At 37.9% G+C, this 14,450-nt stretch overlaps 3 protein-coding genes across 3 annotated transcripts; 1 reads left to right on the top strand and 2 right to left on the bottom strand.

Moving 5' to 3' along the window:
- Positions 1 to 2,375: 2,375 nt before the first annotated feature.
- On the top strand, positions 2,376 to 7,484 carry rad54l (RAD54 like). Its single transcript, XM_056750961.1, is given in 19 exon segments — positions 2,376 to 2,627; positions 2,708 to 2,788; positions 2,887 to 2,991; positions 3,181 to 3,241; positions 3,331 to 3,466; positions 3,570 to 3,639; positions 3,793 to 3,888; positions 3,890 to 4,082; positions 4,223 to 4,347; positions 4,661 to 4,811; positions 4,894 to 5,020; positions 5,163 to 5,237; positions 5,364 to 5,494; positions 5,819 to 5,929; positions 6,316 to 6,439; positions 6,554 to 6,632; positions 6,708 to 6,887; positions 6,978 to 7,141; positions 7,271 to 7,484. Coding segments are annotated over 19 exon segments (2,214 nt in total). The 5' UTR covers positions 2,376 to 2,624; the 3' UTR covers positions 7,473 to 7,484.
- Positions 7,485 to 7,595: 111 nt separating this feature from the next.
- lrrc41 (leucine rich repeat containing 41) lies at positions 7,596 to 11,756 on the bottom strand. The gene is made up of 10 exons (XM_056750962.1): positions 11,610 to 11,756; positions 11,374 to 11,460; positions 11,190 to 11,260; positions 10,263 to 10,977; positions 9,692 to 9,916; positions 9,401 to 9,550; positions 9,046 to 9,144; positions 8,843 to 8,971; positions 8,509 to 8,581; positions 7,596 to 8,288 (listed from the first exon to the last, which is right to left on the bottom strand). The coding sequence occupies exons 1-10, from the start codon at positions 11,698 to 11,700 to the stop codon at positions 8,069 to 8,071; spliced, it is 1,860 nt and encodes a 619-aa protein (XP_056606940.1). The 5' UTR covers positions 11,701 to 11,756; the 3' UTR covers positions 7,596 to 8,068.
- Positions 11,757 to 12,686: 930 nt separating this feature from the next.
- LOC130424953 (cytochrome b-c1 complex subunit 6, mitochondrial) lies at positions 12,687 to 14,310 on the bottom strand. Its single transcript, XM_056750963.1, has 4 exons — positions 14,170 to 14,310; positions 13,819 to 13,854; positions 13,095 to 13,256; positions 12,687 to 12,932 (listed from the first exon to the last, which is right to left on the bottom strand). The coding sequence occupies exons 1-4, from the start codon at positions 14,212 to 14,214 to the stop codon at positions 12,900 to 12,902; spliced, it is 276 nt and encodes a 91-aa protein (XP_056606941.1). The 5' UTR covers positions 14,215 to 14,310; the 3' UTR covers positions 12,687 to 12,899.
- Between the last annotated feature and the right edge of the window lie 140 nt (positions 14,311 to 14,450).

Below are 14,450 nucleotides of genomic sequence, written 5' to 3'. Positions count from 1 at the left end.
TTATTTGATGTATGTATTTATTGTAGTTTTTGTATACATGTTATCATAGTTATATTTTTTATTATTTATAAAGTGTATATACATTGAAACATATTTCTCAGATTTTTATAAAAATGATGCATTTAAAATGAAATACAATTTATCTTTGTGTGTCATAGTCACATTTTATTTCGTAAGACTTTATTTTCCCATCACTGTCACCCACTGGCCAGCCTGGCAACCACCCAAAGCATCACAGCAATGCCCTAGCAACTGCCTAGAAACCCCTGGCAACACCTCAGCAATTGTTTAAACACGTCAAAAGATAGACAGCTGTGTTGGTGTAACACACAATCCGGCAAGTCTCTGTAAACTATCAAACAGGCACAGTTTTGTTCTTTTGTTCTCTGTTGAACATAAGAGAAGATATTTTGAAGAATATGGGAAACAAGACAGTTCTGTTGCTCTATTTACATCCATCTTTTTATATGGAAGTCAATGGTGGCCCAGAACCGTTTAGTCAAGTTTAAATTGCTATAAAGAGGTATTATGTATTAAAGTGCTTATTACAGACGGTTACTGTACAGGCAACCGGTTGTTATTGCAGAAATAAGCTAAGAAATAAGGCTTTTGCGATAACAGGCGGCTGTTTTTACATTACATTTACATTTAGTCATTTAGCAGACGCTTTTATCCAAAGCGACTTACAAAGAGTTAGGGAGCAACCAGCGATATGTCATACAGGAGCCATAATATATAAGGTGCCAATACAAAGTTACTGGTTTCAACTAAAGCTTAGACCACTACCTGTTTAGAGAAAGGGTTAGTTTTTTTTATTTCGTTTTTTTATCATGCATATTCATATATCATGCATATACATTATCATGCATATGACACGGATACCTGCCACATGAGAAAAAAAACTGGACATGAAATGTGAATTTGAAATATTTTACTAGCAAATTTTAACTGAATGTAGACCATCCGCGAGGAAAAGCCATTTAGTTTCGGAAAACGACGTTTAAACAGAAGAAGAAGCCCTGGGGAACACTATAATGTATTGGAGCATGGGAAGAACAACAATTCCCTACGTTCAGAGAAAACATTCTACCTTAGAGGAGACAAACCACTCCAGAACAGGGCCATGAAGCCCAGCTATGTTCTAGTCTGTGTAGAAGGATATCATAATCAACAGTGTCAAATTCTGCACTTAAATCAAGCGAGACTAAAATACACCCAGAACCTGCAGAGTGAGTTGGATATCATTTAAAACCTTTGACAACTAACAAATTTGTCAAAAATACTAAAAGAACTCAGGTATGAATAGATCTGAATCAACAACTTTTTACCAAACTTTGGAAATAAAAGACAGTTTAGAATTTGTTATGTAGTATTCAAGTCATGCTGATCTAAAAGAGGTTTTTTATGCAACGGCTGTACTGTAGCATGTTTGAATTTAGTAGGTACCACCCCGTTGACAAATTACCTATTGACAATGGCAGTCACAACTGGACATAGAGCTGAAAAAACATCTTTAAAAATATGTTAATGCAAAACATCAGAACGGCAAATAGAGAATATCATACTAGAAACAATAACACTGATTGAAAATTATTAAAGAGAATTTTTGTGCAATTAAATCAGACATATGTAATAATCTAACAGCATTCTGATACTGATTAAGACACTCCCTGTAAATTTCATAATACCTGAAGTTGATCTTTCCTCCACCTGCGTTTTGGACCCACCTGTGAGAGGGCCCATTTAACAAGGGCGGCGCTTTCTTCACCGCAATGGATATTTGTAACCTCAGAGGAGAAATTGAGTCTATTGAGACATCAGTAAAATATCTATCAGTAGAAGAATCAGAACAGCTAGATAGAGGTGGTGAGTGATATGGTTTAGAGTGGGTATACCAGTTAATAAAGAGTCAAAAACCCTTATCACCAGAGATAACATTGTGAAACAGTGTATATTTTTTATTCTCTGCGTTTCAAGCAAACTTTTCAGGCAAAATATAACAATAAAAAAATATGTTAAACATTTTTTTTACACATTTCTTTTTAGAGGCATCTGCCAACTAACTGCACGCTGCTCTCCACATACATAACTATACGGCGCCATCTGCTGGACAGACTGCGAAATGAATTTAATTAAATCCTTAAATCCTTCACGATGTTTCTTTTCACAGCACACCTATTCTAAATAGTAACAGCAATACTGTAAAATAATAATACAAATGTTTAGATTGATACAAATTTCAGTGCTGAAAAAATATTTATACATTTATTAATTCTGTTTATATTGTGAGTGAGACAGCGCCATTTTTTAAATACGTTATTCACCGTATGACCCTCTCCTCTCGCCGTAGCGCTGTGTGACTTGCGCGCGGGACTCTCAAAGGACTGTGCTTATGTTTAATAACAAGACTTTTTAGTTGTCGTTTAGATGGGTACAATCAAGATGTTTTCTTTTGTTTAGAACTAAATATTTGACTGAATCATTTCGATTAGGGTTCATATAGAGAATGACGCGGAGCGCTTTCAATGACGACAAAAGACATAAAGGAAGAATTTAAAGGAGAGTTTCAGGAATGGACAGCCAGTTAAATACTGATTAAAATTGGATGCACTTTCTGACCCAACATGGTAGGTTATATTATTAAACTTGGCATGAATGTATATGCACGTTTAAAGACAGAAATGTTTGGCCTTTCTTATTACTCCAGAGGAGAAGTTTAGCACCCAGTCAGGTGGCTAAAAGGAAACAAGAGCCAGATTCAGAAGATGAGGACTGGGAGCCTGATATTGTAAGATTCATATCCATGCTTATGCACAATTATACATTTAAAGCCTGTCATTGACTGTTATGATCACATGATGTAATTTGATCTATTAACTCCTACAGTCATCACAAAGAAAGAGAGTCTGTCAAGAAAACTACATCTCTCCTTACAGAAAACCCCTGACACAGTTGACCAACAGACCCGTGTGTGCTGATGACAATGAACATGTGAGTGGATTAGAAACAAAAGAGTTCAATACAAATTCAAGCAATTTCAGTACAATTTTTTGCATATTTCGCATAAATTTGTGATTTCCCCAACATTTCTATGACATTTTATTGAAAATAGTAACAATGAAGAACGAGAATGTGTTTGTATATATATGCTGGCTGATGTATCTGTCATTTCTCGTGCAGGAGGCTTTCATCCGCAAGATCTTATCGAAACCATTCAAGGTTCCAATCCAAAATTATACAGGTAGACAGAAGCATTATTAATAACAATAGTTATAGATTTTTTTAAAGGGCTGACCTGATTAATGCATGCCTTGTGTTTGTTCTGATCAGGCCCGTTGGGTCTGCGGGCTCTTGGACTGAGGCGTGCAGGTGTGAGGAAGGCCCTGCATGACCCATTTGAAGATGGAGCTCTGGTTCTGTATGAGCCACCTGTTCTCACTGCTCATGAGCTCCTTAAAACAGACAAGTTTGTGTCATTCTTTACATTATCATTCATGTCTGTCCATATTAAGAGTCACACGGTATTAGTCTGCAGCCACTTTATAATGACAACTTTGTGACTTTTCCAGGGACAATGTGCCAGTGCATGTGGTTGTAGATCCAGTGCTCAGTAAAGTGCTTCGACCACATCAAAGAGAGGTATGATGTTTTGATGCGTAAAGAAATCAGATGTGTCGTGATTGATTAGTGTGACCTTATCTTAAATGCACAATAAGTGACTTTGGTGAAAATGTGGATAATTCATCATTGTAACTTCCAGCATTCATACTGAGCCTGTGTTCTTTTTCACAGGGTGTGAAGTTTCTGTGGGACTGTGTGACTGGAAGACGTATTCCAGACTCATACGGCTGTATAATGGCAGATGAGATGGGGCTGGGCAAGACGCTGCCAGTGCATCGCTCTCATGTGGACATTACTGAGACAGAGCCCTGATTTCAAACCCGAGATCGACAAGGTCATCGTGGTGTCTCCATCCAGTCTGGTGCGCAACTGGTACAACGAAGTGGGCAAGTGGCTCGGAGGTCGCGTGCAGCCTGTTGCCATCGACGGCGGATCCAAAGAGGAAATAGACCGCAAACTTGGTATTAAAATGACTCAAACAGTCAGAGACTTGTGCATGTTTCCTACGTGCGTTTATTCAATTTTAATATTTAGTGCATTTCTTAAAACGGGGATATTCTTTACACATTGAATGACTTTGATGTTGAATCTGCTTTTTCAGTAAACTTCATTTCCCAGCAAGGCTTGAGAGCACCGACTCCAATCCTGATCATATCGTACGAAACATTCCGGCTCCATGCTGAGGTCCTGCACAGAGGCAAAGTTGGACTGGTTATTTGTGATGAGGTACCATATTCAAAAAAAGAATAACATGATTCCTACAGAAAACCTTTTGAATATAAAATGATATGAGAGAATATTTGTAACATTCATATTTATATTAAATGGGTGGACAAATCATGGAAATTAATACAAAAACTAAGATATAAAATATCAATGGTCAAAAATTGCTTTTTGTTTGTGCATTAAAATGTTTTAATATACAATAATGATAAATGACCTAAATGTAATAGACTCTGTTGTATGCTTGAAATATTTATAGATACAGTATATCCTTTCCTTTTTTAGCCGTATGACACTATCTGTGTTCTTTGTTTAGGGTCACAGGCTGAAGAACTCTGATAATCAGACGTATCAGGCTCTGAACTCAATGCGTGCTCAGAGGAGAGTGTTGATATCCGGAACCCCCATACAGAACGATTTACTGGAGTATTTTAGTCTGGTGCACTTTGTCAATTCTGGGATCTTAGGTAAGAAAACTTTGGCTATGTGTAAAAATTTACTTGTGTTTGAAATATTTACTGGAAACGCTCAAACTGTTGCGTCTCACAGGCACGGCTCAGGAGTTTAAGAAGCGCTTTGAGATTCCCATCCTGAAGGGTCGTGACGCGGACGCCAGTGATAAAGACAGAGCTGCCGGAGAGGAGAAACTCAAGGAGCTCATTGGCATTGTTAACAGGTGAGTGAGATGTTTGATTCATGACATGAAGTTTAAGCCACTTTGCAGTTATGGACAGGTGGACTATGGGTGATCATTGGGTGTTGCATATGTGGCTGATATAACTGTATACAAATGATCTTGATTGAAATGTGTTTTGTAGGTGTTTGATTCGAAGAACCTCAGATATTCTTTCCAAGTACCTGCCTGTGAAGATTGAACAAGTTGTCTTTTGCCGGTAAGAGAGAGTCACAATCTACGTTTTAAAGCAACAGTCTTATAAAAGTATTCGGATAGCTTTTGTTTTGTTTTAATGAGACTTTGTGGTCAGTACAAATATTAATGACAAATGTGTGTTTCTCAGTCTGACTGCTCTACAGAAGGAGTTGTACAAGCTATTCCTGAAACAAGCCAAACCCATAGAAAGTCTGCAGACGGGCAAGATCAGCGTTTCGTCCCTTTCCTCCATCACATCACTTAAAAAGCTATGTAACCGTAAGTGGTCATCTTACTCTTTGACAAATCAACTCTTGCACACATAAAGAGCTCCGGAGATCACGTGACCCATTCTCTTTACACCACCATACTGGCAGGCAAGGACAGCCGGGAGCGAATATGAAATGAATTTCGGCAGCAGAGTTCACTGAGCTCCTGAATCCCTGCCAAAATGGCGGAGTTTAGATTGCGTGACATCAACCTCCGGAGCTCTATAGATGACATTCATTTGTCTTTGTTGTGTATTTATCTTTATACAGTTGGTGATGCCTAAACATTTCAAGTGCTCTTATTTATTAAACAAATCTATTTATTCTCTGTCAGATCCTGCTTTGATATATGAGAAGTGTTTGGCAGGGGAGGAAGGTTTTGATGGAGCCATGGACCTTTTCCCTCAGAATTATTCAACCAAAGCCGTTGAGCCACAACTTTCAGGTTTACTTGATTTTTTGGCTCTATTGTATCGTTCACAAATATTTCACATTTATTTTTCATATTTATCTCACCATCATTAAAAAAAACTAGGCTACTTTGGTAAATCAAATTTAAAATGAAATAAAAACATGTCCAGAGATCATGAAGCAGAGTGGATAAATCTGAAAGACAAACCCAGTATTTTATACAATTACCAATATATAGTCTTAAATTATAATGTACTGTAATAATGATAATACTACAAATACATTGACAGAAAACTTCCTTAGTGTTATTTTTGCCCCCAATATTTTAAGATTCTTTGGTATTTGTAAGAATGTAAACAGTGTTACTTGCATTTATTTCTGAACTTGATTTCTAAGTTCAATATTATATTATTATTGCAGGGAAGATGCTGGTACTGGACTATATTCTGGCAATGACCAGGAGTACAACAAGTGATAAAGTGGTTCTGGTCTCTAACTACACGCAGACTTTAGATTTGTTTGAGAAACTGTGTCGGACCAGAAGGTGAGACATTTAGATCAAACAAGTAGATTGCTACTTATGGTAACATTAGAACCTGGAGCTTAAATTTGGTGAGAAGTCACAACAGGTTAATAACTGTTTTTATTTTGTAAATAGATACCTTTATGTCAGGCTGGATGGAACAATGTCCATCAAGAAGAGAGCCAAGATTGTGGAGAGATTCAACAGCCCCTCTGTGAGTGTTTTATTTGAATTTCATTTGTTTAATTGGGTGACATGAAGGTCTTACAGAGTTAAATGTTTCTCACAGAATCCAGAGTTTATATTCATGCTCAGCAGTAAGGCAGGAGGCTGTGGCCTTAATCTGATTGGCGCAAATCGTTTGGTGATGTTTGATCCCGACTGGAATCCAGCCAATGACGAGCAAGCAATGGCCAGGGTGTGGCGAGATGGACAGAAAAAAACATGCTACATCTACAGACTGCTGTCGGTGAGATCAAGAAGAGCACATGTAACGGATTTATGTCATTTTATAGCGTCTCATTGTTACCATTAAGTAATAATTGTCTTATTTATTTAGACAGGAACCATAGAGGAGAAGATCTTGCAGAGGCAGGCTCATAAGAAAGCTCTGAGTAGCTGTGTGGTAGATGAGGAACAGGACGTGGAACGTCATTTCTCTCTCGGAGAACTACGTGAACTCTTCTCGCTCAACGAGGACACAGTCAGCGACACACATGAAAGGTAATGTCACTGCGTGAAGCTGCGCAATAGTTTCATACTGAAAAGATGTTCACAGATTGTTTGAACTTCAAGTGAGCAGTGTTTCACGTTACAGTGGTCAACATTAATTCTTTTAAATGTTTTGGTCAGGTTTCGCTGCAGGCGCTGTGTAAACGGTAGACAGGTACGTCCTCCACCCGAAGACTCGGACTGCACCTGCGATCTGTCCAACTGGCATCACTGTGCTGATAAGAGAGGCCTGAGGGACCCAGTGCTGCAGGCATCATGGGACGCCGCCGTCTCTTTCGTCTTTCACCAGCGCTCACACGAGGACCAGAGAGGAGTTGTCTGACCGTCATGAATGAGACCTGCAGAGCCGATTACAAATGCTGACTGTCAAAACTGTCCAGGAACAAAAAAATGGATCTTCTGAATTGAGAATTGTAGCTCACTGAAGAATTTAGAGACACTGAGGTTAAGTTGTTGGTTTATTATTTATAAACATTATATACAAAATTAAATATTATTATCATTGCCATTAAAAGTGCAAAACACACACACAGTAGTAATGCTGGATTTGTGTAAACGGACCAAAGGTATTGCAAAATGTTACAGGTATGCTAATAGAAAATGTGTGTTCTTATATAAGCGTTAGAGACTAGATCAAAAATAATCTAACGGTGATGAAATAATGGGTTGATAATTACTGCCAAGCTGTTACAGACAAAGACAATTTATTCACATTACAGCAATTCATTCATTAATACTGTACATCCAGCTGGTATTAAGTGCAAAATATAGTCTGACAGGGTAGCTGAATAGTATCACACTAAAATTCACACATTTTCATACCTGAATATAAATGTCTATTTTTTCACGTCAACCATTTGAATGTTATTGTAAATAGTTGTCAGTGACTCATGTTCCAAACCTTGCAGCACAGACGCCTCACATCACACTGATGTGATCTTTCATAGTGGATCTAGAGTCCCAGTCGTCAGTTAATATATTACAGTATGGGAGAAGCTTTCTAACAGCTTGAACTTTGACCTCTGGGTCACGATCAAGTGGATTAAATCGCAGATCTAGCAGGGGTCGCTGAGTTGGTCTGTATGTTTCTATAAGTTGTGCGAATTGCAGGAGTTCAGCTGGTAGAATGAAGTTTGAGCTGTAGAAAAAAAACAGAACTATTTTAGTTGCATTACAATTACAACCATCAAGAATGAACACAACTACTGAAATGTTGTCCTTGATTTGACGGTAACCCTCATGATCTGACAACGATCAAACCAACACTTTTATAAATTATGATGTGGCAAGTTGTAATAATAGGTTCAAAAATGTGAGCGAATTTACAAAATTATAGTATGTATGATGTTATCTATTACCTGAGGTCCAAGTGTGTTATATTGCTGGGGCAGCTTCCTGAAAACAGCTCAGCCATTTCGATGGCACCCGTGGCTGGTGAAAAAATATGTTAAGAACACTTTAAAACTGTAATATCACCAAGCTGATAATCCAACAAACCTACAGAATCCTGCACTCGTGTTTGATGGAATCTACAGAATAGATTTAAAGATGGCAAAATAAAGTGTATTAGCTTTAGCAACTTTATAATGGAAGTTTATAAAGAACTCTAATGACAAGTGCTCAGATTCTGCAAGGACCTATGAGAATAGATTCTCTGGAGGTCTGTTGCTATTGTGTGTCGTGTTGTCTCACCCAAACGGTTGTGTGCCAATGTCAGGGTCTGAAGAGATGAGATTCTTTTCAGCGCATTTACAAATGGCACAAGGAAGTCTTTCTTTACTGTACATTTATCCAGCAATCTACAGTCTTTAAAGAACAGTCCTGCGATTGAAAAACATCATCAATCATCTGTTTATAGACTCTAAACTCTTTTCAGCAGCTTCTACCCGATTTACCTTCTAACATCGAATTTTCCAGTAGATGAAGAATCTCCTGATGACAGTTGGCTAAATTTATGTCCTCCAGATGTAATATTTTGAGGATTGGATTAGATTCTGCAGTTAACAGAGACATAATATTATTTAACACATGAAAAACACTTTTGATTGAATGATTTTTTTACACAATAAAGCAAAGTAAACATTTGAACAGTTCTCTGGGAAATCCAAGTCACTTATTATGATCTTGCTTAAACAGTTTTGTTGAATTGAGTACTTATGTTATGGAACAAACAGAAGACCAGGAAAGCTGTTTTATGGTTGATGGTGTTTGTAAATAGGAGTTATTAAGAAACTGCGTCTGTGGAAGCACCTGATAATGTTCGAAACAGTTGCTGTGCGTGACGAAATCCTGTGATTTGAAGATGGCTGAGTTTTGGAGCCCATTTCAGAACAGTCAGAAAACTCTCTACTGTCGTCGGCACGTCGGCAGATTTCACTACAAGTTTTTCAAGGCAGAGCTCTGTAAACAATAGAGAAATAAACTTTTTACAAAACATTAACTCTAAACTCCAAATTGATATTGATAAAAAACAATCCCCACAAACAAAAATCCAAACATAATTGCAGGTAAGTGGCTATTCATCTTGAGAAAACCCATCACCTTCGTTTTGTCTGAAATGTTGCTGCTTTGTCCATGTGTTGTTCAGAGGTGGCCAGATGTCCAAAGAGAGGTTCTGTAGAGACGGACACGCGCTCAGCACACTGATCACGGATGTGTGACAGCACACGTGACTCATACTGAGATCCCTGAGAGAGCAGCCGGGGTTCTGAAACAACCGTCTGAGAGATTCTACCAACACAGACATCTCCTCCTCTGTAAGGAGCCCTGAATAATTTAATAAATTAAAGAACTAGTTCTCCCCAAAATATATATTTTTTAATAATTTTCCCACCCTCATGTCTGACCTGTATGACTTTCTTGCTTCTGCTGAACGCAAAAGAAGATATTTTGATGACCAAACAACATTTTTAAAGGACAGAAGAAATAGTCATACAGGTTTTGAACAACACGAGGGTGAACAAATGACAGAATTTTTGTAATTCCAAGAATATTTCTTCTCTGTATTGAATTTTTTTATCATCAATGGTGCATATGTATTTAAGACTTTTATACCACAGTGTAAATGGCCAGACCTAATAAAACTCCCTTTTAACACTGGATGTGTACTTACAGTCAGTGTGCAGATGTAGCGCGTTAAGACGCGTCCATGAAGGCAGGACGTGTGACACTGTAGTAAGGATTTGACAACTGGATACTTCAAAATCAAGAGAGTTGATCTGTCCCTCAGGACAGTGGCCAGCGGTGCTATACGACGACAAGAACGTTCTGCACATAAGCTCTGGTTTGTCCTCCAGTTCCAAAGTTAAACTTCGACGAGAGCGTTTTGCTGCTGGTTCCCCTTCAACTGCACTGTACCCAATGTCCAAATCTGAAAGCTGGACGTTGGACGTCCCTGGTAACGATACTGAAAGCTGACCCTGAGGACCTTTGCACCTGGACGTGATCCAGCTCAGAAAAGATGGATGTGGACTTCTCCACAGAACCACCTCTCGAACAGACCCATGGTCCAAGAGCCGATGGAGAACAAACAACACGTTTTTCCGTCCGTGTTTGAGTAGAGAGTTAGCATCCAGTAATTTGAGGGATCTCACCCCCTTCTCCAGGGTGGTCAGGATGGTCCGCAGTTCTTCCGATGCGAGTCTGCAGATGTTTCTGCTGGATCCGTGGAGAGAGAGGACCTTGACGTGTCCTGCAGTCATGGAGAGAACGGATGAATCGCTGAGGTTGGAAAGATACGATCGTCCCTGTCTGACTTGGGTGAACATGACCATGTGAAAGAGTCTTTCCAAACACCTCTGTTTCCAGTCCTGACCAGGAAGACCAGACTGAAACACAGAACACAACACATTGAACAAGGAGAGATTATTTCTTAAGTGATCTTGTCGTGTACTTTGGGTTGGTTTGTATTTTGCAGACTTTGATGTAAATGAACCTTACTGGATAGATACTGTAGATATTCTTCCACCACGATCCACAGAATGAGTTTAATTGGGCATTGCACATTCAACTCTCTTAAGATGGACATATGTTATGTTACCTTTATTCTGCAGCGCCAGGTCTGATCCAAATCTCTCCATATTGTTGCCCACATAGATGATGTGGAGATACCTACAGTTGGAGATGCCTTATATGTTTATAAGGAAACATACTTATAAAATAAAAGCACAAGCCAAGACAGACACAACTTTTGTTAAGACTGTGGTCACTGTATGTGTCCTTACCTTTGGTAAGAGCAACAGGTTCAAGTCTGTCTAGATAATAAATGCTTAGATGCGGCAGCAGCTCTTTAAGGAGCAAGACGGGAAGATCTAGAAAAAATCATTTTGAGAGCATATTATTACAAATCTCAAACAGTAAACCTTTATTTCGCTTATTTTGTTAAATATGTTCAATTGTGATACTTCAAAACTCAAACATTAGCAGAAATTATAAAAATTGTGCCATACGCAGAACCCACCCGATATCTTTCTCTCCAATTCATCCATGTTTTGAGCAACTTTGACGATGCACATTTGCACCAACGTAGATACACCACCTGAAATTCCCATTTTGGAGACTTTTCTGAAATCTGTATGGTTTGTATTTCGATGCGCTCGGGTTGATACATTTGTTTCCGGTCTTGCGCGTTGGAAAACGATTTTGTTGACGCGTTGCGCGATACGTCAACGAGTCCGCCATATTGGAAAGGGCAAGAACGCCTTGTGAACGCTGACATGTGATCAGGAAACCAGCTGTTTTTTATATGGATATAAAGCACAATAACATTTACATTTCCCAATTTAATTTCAATGGTTGCCATCTACGTGACATGCAAAACGTTGTTTTAATTAACCGTATGAATAGTTTGACATTATTCATCGTTCTACTTTGATTTAGCGGACTCATCTTGAGGTACCCATGTTCTTTGACTGAGAAAAGACAAGTTTACAAAATTTCTGTGTACCAAATTATGAAAAAAGTTTGCCTAAACTTCATTGGAAAAACGTAACTAAACAAAAAATTTAAATGTTGCCCCAGAAGTGCACAGATATAAGGTTAAGCCACTTAAATGATAAAATAAACAAAAGTGTCTTGTATGGCAAAAAATAAAACAATTAACATAAAAACTAAAAACAAAATCTAATTAAAGTATTACTAAAACTAAAATAACTTACGACAATAATGCATCGCACTTCAAACATAGAGTGAAAAGTTTAAATTTCATAATTATTCCGGCCACCCGATCAAAGAGGACAATCTGTTCTTTTAAGTCAATTTAACACTTTCGTTTATGCTGAGAGCCATCCTAACTGCTTTTAATTCCTTTTTAGACGCTTAACTTCTGGCCATCGAGGTGACCCATGAAATGGCATGTAGCTGTGAAAATATTGCCCATAAGAACACCAACTTTCCTATAATTGATTCATTCGGAAATTATTCTACTTTGAGAAACAAGAACAAAAGCAATATTTTGATTCAATTCACATACGACTCGTATGACTAGTAACAAAATAGTACAATATTACTGTTATTTGACATGCACAATACAGCCAAATTCTTCAACACCTCTTCTTTATTGATCTCCACAACAGAGAACACATCATTGATCAGTTTAATACAAGAGAAGAAAACAGAACATTTACTAACATTTTATTCACAATATGGATGCAAGGACAACTTGAAGAGCCTGATGGTTACGGTGAATTGTTTTATTTTGTCCATAAATAAAAGCACTGTTTTTAGAAGCGAATATCCAACAGCATTTCAATTATTTCATTGATTGAAAAACTTTGTGGGCCACCTGCAGAAAACAAAAAGATAGAAGATTATGACAGTTATAATAATTGGACAAAATAGATCACATTCGCACCATTACATTGTGTTTGCAAAGTCACATGATTCCATCTTTCTGCAAATCTTCATGGATCATTTAAACCTCTTTAAATCCAGCAGCAGTACTCACACAGTGGTCACGAGCGTGCAGGAAATCAAACAGCTCCTCTGTGCAATCTTCCGTCGTCTCTGAACGTGAGCCCACCCGTGTCTCGCAGGCCTCCAGACGCTCACGAGCATGAACACAATGTTCTGTCTCCTCACACTTCTGCCGCATTGTCTCGAGTGGGTCCTGCAGGAAAGCCATATTAGAAACCACATATTGTGAACTTGTACACAATTTATTTTTTTGTCTTCTGAAAAACTGAACAAAAAGATGTGATTAAATATAAACTAAAAAAGTTTCTAACTATCAGCAACAAGGTTTCCACACAATGATACTTAACACATCAGCTTGTTGGAAGCTGGTGTTTATTTAAGTGGTGTGGACTTTCCTTAATAACCCCTACCACCAAATAGCAATAGCAACAACATTTAAACTAAAGGATAATGGTAATTAAAAGCACCTTGAAAATGTTCTGCCTCAACTTGTTTAAATAAGAAATGTTAATGCAATTAAGTATATGAAATTTTGTCTACAAATCTCTCACTTTCACAGCTGTGTACTTCAATTTGCATATTCTGCATACTACATTTATACCATTAATTTATAAGACCATTCGTTTAGCACAAAGTTGATAGTTAAAGTTGATCAACCTTTTGCCACAGTGCACATATTGAACCAACTTTTATTCGATTTGGGAAAGATGTGAGAACATCACGTTCCTTAAAAATGTAAAAAATATATAACATACCACCATATCTTCTTCCTCCTCCTCTTCCTCTTCCTCCTGAACACAGCAAAGTAAAAAACAGGATTAACATTAATATTTAGGATGATTCATAATATATTTTAAGGATGGATGTCTCTTCACATAAAAGACAAAAACAAACTCGCATTTCCCGTGACAATTTAAACAACTACAGCATAAATTAAGTACGTATATAATGCATAAAATGTATGTATAACATTTTATGGCTCAAAGACGAAGATACCGATAGGGAACGTTAACGTTAAGTTAACATAACGCTTCGACGTGAAGCGGCTACTTTATAATCCTAAATCACATTTAAATCTATCAGCAAAACTCAATATCCCAATATACCTCCTCTGGCTCTCCGTTCGTGATCATTTTGTCTTCGAAAACCATGATTTTAACGGAGTTTTCTAGATATGACCCTCTAAGCGCCGATGGAGGACAGTGTGACACTTTCCGGAAGTTGGAATTCGTAAAGATGTTCTTGCACAGCGAGAGACTTCCACTCGCATCGACTTCCGGGTAGTTTTTTCAACTACCAGAGCTCATTTAAAAGTCACGTCCATCGTCTAGTCTATGCATTCTTTTATAAATTACAGTATAACATAACTCTACAGAATAGCGAAGAT

Source organism: Triplophysa dalaica, chromosome 6, assembly GCF_015846415.1.
Source record: "Triplophysa dalaica isolate WHDGS20190420 chromosome 6, ASM1584641v1, whole genome shotgun sequence".
NCBI classification, from domain to species: domain Eukaryota; kingdom Metazoa; phylum Chordata; class Actinopteri; order Cypriniformes; family Nemacheilidae; genus Triplophysa; species Triplophysa dalaica.
This window is presented reverse-complemented; position numbering and strand designations above follow the sequence as displayed.